The following is a 12,996-nucleotide window of genomic DNA, read 5'->3' as shown; positions in this document are numbered from 1 at the left end:
TTATTATTGTATTGGAAGCAATGTACCGTTGGAGAAGAATTAAGTTTGTGAATTTAATATAACAAATTGCGGTCGATGCGTCCTCAGAATAAATTTAACAACTCTATATTCATGTATCCTCTCAAACTTGCCAAATAAAACTCGAAACGTTGGAATCAAAATTTCAAATCACCGATACGACTCAATAAAGAATGCTTAATACATGAAGTTTAAGCAGCCGTTTCGGTGATCAGAACTGATTCAAAGTTAACAGCCAACTTGGGAAGACAATAGGCAAAGCTTAACTTTTTATCCAAATAAAATTTACAATAACCGAGTATTGTAACGGACGAATTGTTTTGCAATGCTAACAAGAACCAACTTAATACATCTTTTTTAAGACTGGCCAACAGTTTGAATGACTACTTCAAGGACTGTACTTTGTTTCGCTGTACTTCTTATGTCTAAGCTATCAGTTGTTTGCTAAGAAACGATGACTGATAATTCCAAACATCATAAAAAGTCATCAAAATTTTATCAAAGAAGAGTCAAATGAGGTCATGTGGCCCCTTTTTTTGGATAATTAAAGTTGTGTTTCTCGTATCGTGCCTTAACAGAATGTCTAATTTAAAAGGCTCCTTCATTAGCACTGGCGGGTGTAAAGTATTCGTCCAGAACGCGTTTCCACTAATCGCGTCAACTTATTCGGGAGCGAGTGGCCACAACGTCCGATAAACGAGTTTAAATCGCGGCTGCGCGACGAGACTAGCATGGCATTATATGTCCAAATCACAACGACATTGTGAAACCACTATCGTTCTTCTACATCACCTCTATTGTTATTACAATAACTACCAAATTCGTATGTAGCTACGGTCGGTCAGTGATAAATATAAAGTTGTTAGGTCAGATATTGGATTGACAATATCTCGAAGACAATCTTGCGTTTCCAAATTTTTCAACTGATCTTAGATAAGACTAGCGGATAGAATTTCGAAGACTTATACTTGAACTTAACTAGCATTTAGTTTCTTAGAAAATTGAAAGTTGATAAATTCTTAGCTATGTAAGTAGTTGTGATATTGTAGTTTAAGAAAAGTGATGAATGTGCCGCAATTCAACGAGATTGGTGGTAGTTAGGATGTGATGTACTTGTTTCAGTTAGTGTGAGATTGATCGACGCATCGCTACGAGACGAAGTACGATCGCTGCAAGGCAAAGCGACGACGTAGACGACTAATTGGATTAGGGCTGCGCGCCGCGGCGGCCGGGGCGGCCGGGGCGGTCGGGGGCGGGCGTAGAAGCCGGCGACTGCGCCAGCGCAGTGTCGCCATCTGTCACACACGTCGCGCCGTCGCCTCCCCCCCACTCACGCGGCTGCGCACTCTAATTATAACCTCTGAGCTAATTAATTAACCACCAGTTACTTTATTCGTTGTTTTTTGCTTTAAAACTTAGATATAGCACAAATGATGAAGTAGTTGATAATTTTAACTATTTTCTCAGTAATTTAGTGGTAAAAAATGTTTAGTCTAAAAATTACCTTAGTGGGTCAGAGCAAAATTCTTAATTTGTTACTTGAAAGATTCTAATCGGGATGTGTATTTTCAACTAATATCATTTAACATAATGAGTCTTTCATAACGCAATAACTTCAAGAGAAATGTGCCACAAAATAACACTTCACAGTTACGGTCAATTGTAGTTTAGTGCGCAGTTAAGGAAGTTCACTAACCACTCGGTTTATCGGCCACCGAGGTGTAAATTAACTATCCGAGTCACATAAACACTTCTCTAGACAATTATGAGGCAGTATTAAACTTTTAATTCGTCTCGAGGGGCTTTTATGATAGTATTATTATAATTTCATTTAAAATAAAGGAAGTAACCGGCAACAAATTTTCAAGTCGCGTCAGCCTTTCGTTAACAGATGATAATTTAATTGCCTCGAGGACGTTACTACACCTCGCTTAGCTCCTCGTAGCGGAATACATTTGAGTGCGCATCTGCCGCGGCCGCACCACCTCACTGCTCATCTATAATCTTATCTTCAAAACAGAACGTCGGTAGTCGTAATTGGGGGATATAAATCTAAGTCGTTTACCGCGTCCTCAGGCGTTCCACAAGGCTCCCATTTAGGCCCTTTATTATTCAATTTATTTTTTAACGACGTAACCAAGTGCTTTAGCAACTCCAGGGTCCTTATGTACGCGGATGATCTAAAATTCTTCAGAGAAGTAAACTCACTTGCAGACAGATCGCTATTACAGAGTGATCTGGACCAACTATCTGAGTGGTGTAGAAGTAACGCCATGTCCTTAAATGTAAACAAATGTTCGTCGGTCCATTTTTCGAGAAAAAAAAGTTCCATTTCTCACACTTATAATATTAACGGAACGCTACTGAATGTCGCTGACCATATTAATGACTTAGGTGTAATACTTGATAGTAAGTTGCAGTTTAATGTTCACATCGATGACATAACTAAAAAATGTCTTAAAACTTTAGGCTTCGTATTACGAAACTGTAAAGAATTTAAAGCTCGTACAAAAATAAGTCTTTACTCGTCCTTAGTTCGCAGCCGCCTGGAGTATTGCAGCGTCGTGTGGAATCCGCACTACGATACATATATCAAGCGCTTAGAGAGAGTCCAAAAAAGATTTCTAGCGCATTTATCGTTTAGCAGTAACTTAAGTAATAAACTTTCGAGTTATGATGACCGCTTAAAACACTTTGGGATGGAATCGCTTTACCAGCGAAGAAAATATCTGGACGCCATGTTTCTGTACAAACTGATTAATGGTTACACCGACGCTTCTAACTTATTATCAAAATTGCCCTTCTCTGTACCTTCTAGACTACCTAGATATAAAAAATTTAAGCCGTTTCTCACTAAGGCAGCTCGAACAAACTTAGGCTTATATTCACCAATTAACAGATTAATGACTACATACAATGTATGGCATAATTCTTGTGTAATAGAAGATCCTAAACAAGATCATGGTAGTCCAAATATCGCACAATCCATAAATGATGCGTCTCAAATTGATATCTTCTCTAACAAGTTGTCTAGATTTAAAAAATATCTTCGAGATGTTATGATTTGATTTTAGTTGTTCCTCTTCTTTTATTACATAATTAGCTTCATCACACTAATCTTACTAATTTTGTTTATATAAAGTTTTGGTGTTTCCGTTTGTTACTTTATTATACTTGTATGATGTGTACACCTATAACTTGGATAAATTATTATTCAGTTTTAATTTACTTTTGTTATATTAGTTATTGTGCATGTGTTATAATTTACCTGTTGGTGTATCTAAATAAATAAATAAATAAATAAATAAATAAATAATTGATAAGGACTCACTTGCAACTTAATGCACAACTTGACACACTCAAATGTCACATCGCTGACCTCAATGTGGATGATTTCAAATAACCCTCCTACGAGCTCGTTATAAAAGTATCCTCGAAAATCATCTAATTTTTTAACACATGGTTACGAAGAAACAACTCTTTTAAAAGTGTAGCCATAATAGGAACATAATAATGGACATTACAAACTATAGCGATGATCTTCGAATAAAAATAAGCGAGTCACGCAATATTTTCATAAAAAACGACTCAAACTTTGAATAAAAATCCACGAGCCGGTGCAACGAACTCCAACTCTTTAGGTGCTAATGCTCTTTAAAATCTTTTAATACGCAATACAGACGTCACGATTAGAGAACGGTCGATGATAAACTGCGTGCTGCGACGCGACAATTCCCGTCAGAGCGAGACGCAGTGATCTGATGAGCCGCGAGTGCGAGCGTGACCGAGAATTACACGTGATGTATAAAAACCGGGGCCGTTGATTTTATAATTTATTTGTTACACATTTGCCGTTGCGTGAAGATCGAGAGATACATGAGCTTTTTGTAGGAGACTAGAGGGTAATACGCATCAGATGTGATTTGAGGAATAATTTATGGTGTTTGTACGGCGGATGTCACCGCGCGGCGTCGGATCGTAAACGACCGCTTTATAACACAGAGCTGACGGTACGAGGAATGGATAAACGCGACGAGTGTCAAGTGCAGTCCGCACGCCGCACTGAATGGCTAACGAAAGTGCATTATGGCACGCCACAAATTATTCAAATCTCACAGAACGTAGTGAACAAAGTTAAGAACCTTATTGTCACAAATAGATAAAGATGTCAGTGCAATTTAATATATAAATTTATTGGTAAATATTTTTCATAGTATGTCGCTAATTACGAGGGTATTTATAATGTTTAAATATGCCGCGAGTGTTGTGTGTGTGTGGGTTGGAGTGCAGGCAGCAGGCGGCCGTTGGAATCAATCACTGTTGTATTAGCGCAGCCCGCGCGCGCCAAGTCCCTGTCGCCGGCGACGCGGCGGCCATATTTCAAATGCATTTGAGATATAGACCGCGTTTTGTCAATGCATCGCAGCGCTGATTTCGATGATTTATATGTAATTATCATTGCTCTTGTTAATGTCAGTTTCACGGCACATTCCCTGACGTCGCTGAGACCATTTCGTTTTTAATTTATGCGTTTAAATTAGCATCATCGCTGTGAGCCGCTCAGCCGGGACTCTGATAGAAGTTATTTCGAAATCAGTATAGCGAACCTGGATGGTCACTTTTTTATAAGTAATATTACTTAGGACCACCTTCATCGACATGAGAATTATGTATGTAAAGAATTATCTAAATAATTGTATCAAAACATACAGATATATAATGTGAACAGAATGTAAATAAATGAATTCTGGCATCCATTGTCTAGTCTACGTAAAAAGCATCTATCACAAGCTGCAGTCAAAATACGACATAAACTCCTAAACTGCGAGTTGAACGTCCTACAGATCCGATTCTGACAGTTTACGCTTCGAGCCCAAGTTGGGATAAAATATGGCTTGTGCTCAGACGGATGCCGGGGCGTGGGGGCAGCGGGGTGGGGGCAGGGGGGGGGGACGAAGACGTCCGCAAATAGCGAGCATCCCGAGCGAACAAAACAATACCAGTATGATATTATGGTTTCAGGCGAACAGAATGAGCTCACGGAAATTTGAATTATATTTTCGAACGCTCAGATATCTTTATATCGTTCAAAAGCTGTACACTTTTTTTTCCCGCCTTTGTTTATAAGATATGTGCTTTAAAGATGGCGCTCTTAAATGAAACAACAATTTTATTCAATGGACTTACACTTGTGGATACTTATTGAATAAATAATGACAGCATTCCAAGTAGTTTTATCCAAATATCGATAAAATTAAATATGCAAATTAATAATGAAACAATGACGTATACAACAAGACTACAGAATATGTATGGATGGATGGATATTGCAGTAAAAGTGATAGACACGGAGAGCGACAGCCGCGGCCGCAATAAATAAATAATGCGCCAACATTTTATTATTGTTATACAGCACCGCGGTGTCGCCACGTGCACGCCGCGTCGCATTCCGTGCCCCGCCCGCACCCCGCCGCCCGCACCCCGCTGGTAAACTGCCCGCTGCCAACCAACATTCCGAAATAAACTGCAAGACACTGAGTGCAGAAAACACCTACAAAATTATATTGCCCTACATCAATAACAAATAATAATGTTTCATAAAATCTAAAAACAAAATGAGACATTGCCATGTACATTCAGAATCTACTCGTTTTTATATGTTGAGAGTATACTAATAAATAAAAACAGTGAATATGATCTAAATGTACTATGATAATTAAATTAATTTTACAATCCACATAATTCTATGTGGTTATAATAGCGGCGCTTAGTGTTACCAATTCTAAGATTAAGCGAATAATATTTTAATTGCTCACAATTTAATTACAGCTGAGCGCGAGCGAGCCGAGTCGTAAATCATCGAGGATTATTGGCGATAACAGCGCCACCATTTCATATCAATTAATAATAATAATAATAATAAACTCATTTAATCCATTCAGAAAGCATAACATTAATTAGAAAGTAAACAATAAAAAAGTAAAAACAAAAAAAAATAACAAACATGCTGAAAGGAGGGAAAAAACACAAAAACTATTTAAAAAAAATAATAAAAAAGCGACAAGCATGCACATATTAACAAGTATAAAAAAAAAATCAATCAAAGTTCCTACTAGGTTTGCAATGCTGAATGGACAAGGCCTTTACTCAGCATTGTGCTTATTTCTTTTCAGAAATAAGCGCTGATATTCTGTAAAAGCCTGTACGTCAGTGCGTCAGTTACAGCAGTAAATAATTCTTAATTCTAATAAAATATAAATAATAATAAATTACTTACACGACAAAAAATTGTTTTACATTTGATTTTAGAATTAGTTGATCAAAGCATTCTCGTAATCAGCTGTATTCGCGAGCGTTGTGCGATGCTCTTCTGTTGATTGTTATTTTAACGGACAATTAAAATTTGATGGCCTCTTCCACTTCGTTAGTTTTCGACTCGCTACGTACGAGTTTACCCCGCTCTCCTTACAAAGAATGCAACATTTGTCTATAAAATTGTAATTACCACTCTATTTTTAAGACCAAAGGGTTGTCTTTTGAATGATAGCATAATGAGTCGTAAGACGTTATTACACTACAATTGCTACTCTTACCGGCTCCACTAAATGTCAATAAAAATAGTCGTAAAATATGTGGAGATGAAATCAGATTTGCACTCTTCATGTTTTGATAATAAAGTCCATATTGCTTTCAATGCCATAATTTAAACGTCGTTATTTAGAATGCGCCAAGTGGAAATCATGTATATGCACACATTCGTTAAGAATTGACACTTATTAAGAGGAATAATTTTTTTAATTGGCATGACGACACCGCTTTATTACGTCCTGCCATCTCGCCCGGCACTCGTTAAGTGCGACGTGACATTGTTTGATTTGAATTCCCGCCATTTGTTCCGTGTCAATGATGCGGACTCTGTGGCACAGTAAGATTTTTTTCTTTAGATCATATTGAAGTGATTGCTGCCAGTTACTTATTAAAATTTTAAAAGCACGGAGACATTCGATAAATATTATTAAAAATAAAACATTTAAAACGATAATTTAAACCATTTGCATAAAATTTCGCTACGGAAGGATAAATTAGATTGAATGTTTCGTGTAGCGGGAGATAAAATCCATACATGTGATATGAGACGAGGCGTTCCAAATTCAAATATGTAATTCGATTGTGTGCGAGCGTGCGGCGGGGAGCGCGGGCGGGGAGCGCGGGCAGGGGACTGTGACCAATCGCTAATTGGAGAATGTGCTCTTACGGAAGCCGATCGCTGTTCTATAATTTAACTTTTGAAATTAATTCAAATTTTAGATTTGGAACGCGCCATTCAAACTCCCGGTGTTACTGTGGGAACTGACTAGCAGCTAGCGGCTAACGGCGCGGTCAACGCAGTAGCCGTCTGGCCGATATTAAATCTTGATATACTCAAGATAAAAAAATCAACTTTAATATTAAAATCCAATATGTGTTATACGCGAGCGAGTTTGTTGACACCATCAACATTTAGTTTTATTGCATCACTATACGTAGACAGCTGACCATCACGTAGGTCCTGCAAACTGGTAGGTCGCGTAGGTCCATGATGAATGGAATTTTAAACTCATCTACTAGACAAATTTGCGACTAATGCGAGCAGAACATTCCACGAAACACCCAAAAAAAATCACAACATAAAAATTCTAAAAAAGCGTCTTGTACAAACGGAATCAATTACTGTGGGACATGTATTAAGAGGTACTTGTACACGCATCCCAGGCGAGGGAGGAAATCTTCCTGGTCCCCGGCAAATAGCGCTGCGGGGTGCCCCATGCCCTCTGCGCCACCGCCAGACGTCACAGGAATACAATGAGCGAGGCCTCAAGGAAATATTGCAGTTTTTCTGCGGGTTCTTTTCCTTTCAATTTCCGGATAGCAAACAGGAGGCGCCCCACGATGTGTCACGGTACACGGCACATCCCTCGTTACGTGGACGGACTCGATATTTTAGTGTTATATGAGATTTGGTTCGATTTATTTTTAAAGTATAAGGATTAAATTATTAACCGTTCAATCTATGATAATCACCACCTCTCATGAAATAAGAAAAGCTGCCTAATCTTATGTTTTGGTATAACTAACATTTATGCATATTTTCCAGAAATATCGTAACGTTGTTATATGATTCATTACAAAAAAATCAAAAATCAGTAGGTACCTACTTTTGCTTTGTGTGAAATCCCCAAGTTATCTCGATGCTTCGACCTTTGTTCAATTATCCACATAATAAGTCAATGTTATCAGCAATTTCTTAAGAAGTTTTTACAATGAAAGCTTAAATATTTAAAATAATTACTTATAGGTCAAGGTTTTATGAACTTCATCGTCAATCTTACCTTTTCGCTACATTCAGAATTATATGTTAAACACCTTCATACTATATCAGCTGTCATATCTAAACCCTTCCTAAGCATATCTCTTTTCACACAATCCATCCTTTTATAATATACTTTCATTATATAAATTTAATTGTCAATTATCTTCAATTTATTTGACTAGTACAAGTCTACCATTGGATCTGATCATAATCTTCAACCAGCATTTGATTTATATCCATCAATCAATTGGTACTTCCTCCATCACTAGCCTCTTCTGACCCGAAGCGAATAAAGACATAGGCGTCCCGCGGTTGAACCTCCCAGCGCGCTGGAACCTATTATTACACTCCTTACCTTAATTCGTGCCCTTTGTAAAGTAAACGGTGTAAAAAAAATGAAACGCAACTCAAAATGACAGCCATCAAATGCTTAGCCGGATGAAAGGCAAGTGAGGCGCGAGCCTTGACTTCATGTGGCATTTTTCTTGTTACAATATCCTCAAGATACAGTGATATTTAAAAGCTGTTAAGATAATTGGGTCGCGTAGTAAACTAAATAAAGGAAACAATACGGAACGTTTAAGTAACGGCACGAAATATGTGAAACGTGCAATTAGCTATTACTCCTGTAATTAATAACAAAGTAAAAATTGCAATCACAGCAGGGAAATTGTGCGGTCATGTGAAAACCCAAATAATAAAATGTGAAGCGCACGCGACGCGACGCGACGCGAGCAAGCCTCGATGTTCTTATAAAGGAAATAATTACCAAGAAAGCCATGATAATAAATTACACGGCATTTACGACTAATTTATTAATAGAAATTTTGCGACTAAAGCTTAGAAGTGTCGTAAATAAGTAACCTCGCAGCGGCCAATGCGAGCTCGTAAAATTTGTCCGCGGCTGCAGATTGGACGCGTCGCGCCCAATGGACGCAGGCCAGTTTGAAAGTGACGGTTTACGACCGCCACGCGGCGTCTCTTTGCCGTTTTGGCGCCAAAATTGACATGTTTAGATCCCGACGCGGTTTCCAGGTCGGCGTTTATGAGAGTGGTCAGGTTATAATGCTTACGACTTGAGATATTAATAGTTGCAAGGAACCTGACGGAGCTGTGAGCTTCTGCTCATTTGATCTGAATCACTTCGATTGCACGATCATATTTATATTATAACTGAATTTATATGCAGTGAAGCTTTAGCGAATAACAAAATGGTGTGTGTGACATGTCAAGCGGCGGTGACACGCGGCGAGCACACACAAATAAAGCAACTAGTTACAATCGCTGCGCGTTTAAATTGCGCGGCTATTTGCAGGCGAATTAATTAGAAGGATTTATGGAACGATGTAGACTTCACCTACGGTCCTATGTAAAATGGAGGAGGTTAACAAGAATTTACAATGTAATAAAGCAGTCAGTAGCTGAGATTGACGAACAAGGCGACCGCGTGCGGCACATAACAATTAGCCCGCTCGAGGATATGCTTTTTTTTACGAATTTTCAAACTCTTCACAGAGTCTGTTCTATCTTTTACTGGTAACCGCGACAAATTGTCTCATTATTGTTAACCATCGTAAAATAAAAGTATCAAAATATAAAAATAAATATTTTCCTAAAATGTATGCATCGTTTTAGCGTGAAACTGTAGCGGGTCTGGCATACTGTGGAACGAATTCAATAGATTCATAACGGACGCATGGAGGGCGAATGTTGAATCAAATGTGTGGTAATCCTGCAGAAGGCTCCCAGGCTGCAGGCAGGACAGCTCAGTCCGTGACGAATTGCCGCCTAACCCAACGCTAAATCCCGACTTTGTCCCCTTACTTTATTATTTCTCTTATTGCTCGGCTCCTAGAGGGCAGCGGGTGCTGGGCGAAAGGGGGGTCATGCGTCGGCTCCTACATTATTCATTGTGCGTCGATTGCTGACACGCCGTTTACTGTTATTGCACTCCACAGATAAAAAAATAACTCGTCTATACTATGTCAACTACATCAGAAACATTATATCTATTTATAGCTCACAAAATAAAACAATTAATATTACTTTTTACTGCTTGATGTATTAATTTAATTTAAACTTTTTTTATAAAGTAGATGTCTTAATAAGCAATAACAATAGCGGTGGACGATAAAGATGTCTGTGAAATCCTATTAAATCTGAATTGGTCGCGGTATTGTCACTGAGCCTGCGACTGTGGGGCCACCGCACGGAGCCAATCAACCGGCAACGGTATAACATAAAAGATGAATGATATTGACAATTTTGTATCGTAACGTAAAAGCTCTCGAAATGATTTTCCCGTGGTTTTTACGAGACGTGAGAGTTCCACGAGGTACAAAAGATTAGCGCGCGGGGCGTCGTAAAGAAACAATTTGCGCGATCCCCGCGGCCTCCGGGACCCGCAAGCTTTATGGAATAAGACACCCTCCTAAAAGAATATATTCCATTCAAGTTCAGACATTTTCAGATTTTCACTTAATTTTTCGCTGATCTTCAGTAATTTTCAGTGCAATTTCTTAAGCAATCTCTTTTCATACCTGCTTCCTGGTGGTCCGGCTTTAGGTTTTTTGTTGTCATGAGGATGACATCGCCAGTAAAGCTAAGAAATGTGTGTGTGTGTGTAAGAGTGTTATCGTACTTCTATAAAAACAAACTGCAGTATTATTTCAAACAGAACATTTTATTGTTTAATCCGTTTAGAGTAAAATAAAAATATAAAAATAATAAATCAAAATCACATCGACATACAAGATGGACGTACACCAAATAGCATATTTATAATACATTTATGAGTTAGATTTATGAAAAAAATAAGTTTACGAACATCATTAGAACATATCGCCACTAGCCTAACTTAGATAAGAACCAACTAGACAAAAATTTATTGTTAAAAACTCATATACAGACAAAATGTAACTAAGACAATAGCGAGAGTCGTCTCGGTGGTGCCGGGACGGCCCAAGTGTCAAACATAAGGTTAATTATGGCTTCCATGTTAACAATGCGAGAAATAATATATAACACAAACAAAACAATTCAGTCTCAACGCCCAAAAATATGCCTAACATACTAAACAAACAGTGTGAGTGACGCGAGGTCAGCGGCGGCGCTAGCGTCGCCCTGGTCCCTCGCGCCGGACACTGCACTGCCGGACAGGTCGTAGTGCCAACGAGTGCAGCGTTATCTCACAGAAAAAAATGCGATACTCATAGAAATATCACTCGAACCGGATCGAGATCGTGCGATACAAAAATACAATAACCCAGCCTAAACAATGGAAAACCTTTTCGTTAGTCGCAGAGAGGAAAATAGCTCGACACTATGTATAATTTATTCTGTAAAAGCATCTAGTTCTCTAATAATATAATGCACATACATATAACGTCCTGCGGCGTTCACCGCGGCACCTAATTACACCTAACGTATACTGCGTACGTATTTTTGTTTCAATTAACTAATTAGTTACCTGCCATCTAACCGTCGGTCGGTAAATTAATTGGCGAATATCAACTATTTACGTATAATATTTAACTAGCCGAAACGATAACGCTCTAGCATCTACCACCGTTAAATCAATGATAATAATTTAAAATTCTTAAGTAAAATCCTTATCTCACTTAGGCAAGTTAAAATTGTATCTTTAACGTATACATCGTTTTCCAATAGTTTTTCCCAATATACCTAATTAAGTTTTAAACTAAGCTCAGTGTAGTGTCGCTGAGAGGAGTTAGTGGTACTTATAATTATAATTAGTATACACATATTACATTCAACGTTTTACGTATTTTTTAATCGTATACATAATTCCGCAAACAAATTTCGAACATCGGCGCAAATGTTTCATGTTCCAATGAAAGAGCATCGGCCCGAAGCCGCGCTCGACTACGAGGTCGGTGTTGTCGCACCCTGAGACACCCCTTCACTGTATCGTGTCTGATATTGTAATTTTGAAACTCAAATAGATACTCAATGTCAAATCGAAAGATTCGTACAGTGTTAAGAGGTTGGCCAATTGCAAAAACGAAGATTTGTTCTAAGGAACTTAAGCTAACGCCGCTTCCTGGGGCCCGCGGGCCCTCGGAGGAGACGTCGCGACGCCCGCCGGAGGGCGGACGCCACGTTACAAAGCAAGGGAGGCGGAATATAAGAACTAGTTTGCGAGCACCCCCTTTACGTACTTCGTTTTTGCAATGGCCAAACTAAGAGCAGGGGTGCACGAGGTAGCTCGTGGTGGAGCTGGGTGCTAGCTGGGGATCGCGCCTCTGAATCAGGTGGGGCTTAGAGTAGGGGGTACTCACGACGTCGGGTGTGGAGGCGCCGTCGTGCCCGCTGTCGGCGGCGGAGCGCTCGCCGTTGGCATCCGGCGGCCGCGCAGACTCCCGCTCGTCGATCACCAGGTCGATCGGCATCTTGCCCTTTAGGCAGCTAATGTAGCGGTGGCAGAAGTTGTCGCACAGCTCGTGCACCTGCACACATAACAACCACTCGTGTCACTCTCATGTAGCTAAAACACCTACACTTACACGCTGTTAAACATTATGTTGCATCTTCATTACTGTATGAAGTAAAATACTTCGGATGTGCAAAAATAACTTCCTTGTTCCTATCGGATGTTCATTCTACAG

General features: G+C 39.1%; 1 protein-coding gene across 1 annotated transcript in view; it reads right to left on the bottom strand.

The window, feature by feature from the left end:
* The window catches only part of LOC106708835 (homeobox protein homothorax), a 247,825-nt gene that overhangs the window by 177,934 nt on the left and 56,895 nt on the right, over window positions 1-12,996 (bottom strand). The window contains exon 6 of the mRNA XM_045681887.1: window positions 12,670-12,837. Coding sequence (XP_045537843.1) covers window positions 12,670-12,837 — 168 coding nt within the window. The remainder of the gene's footprint in view (window positions 1-12,669; window positions 12,838-12,996) is intronic.

Source organism: Papilio machaon, chromosome 17 (assembly GCF_912999745.1).
Source record: "Papilio machaon chromosome 17, ilPapMach1.1, whole genome shotgun sequence".
Classification (NCBI taxonomy): Eukaryota; Metazoa; Arthropoda; class Insecta; order Lepidoptera; family Papilionidae; genus Papilio; species Papilio machaon.
Note: the sequence above shows the minus strand (reverse complement) of the source record. Positions and strands in the feature narration are given on the sequence as shown.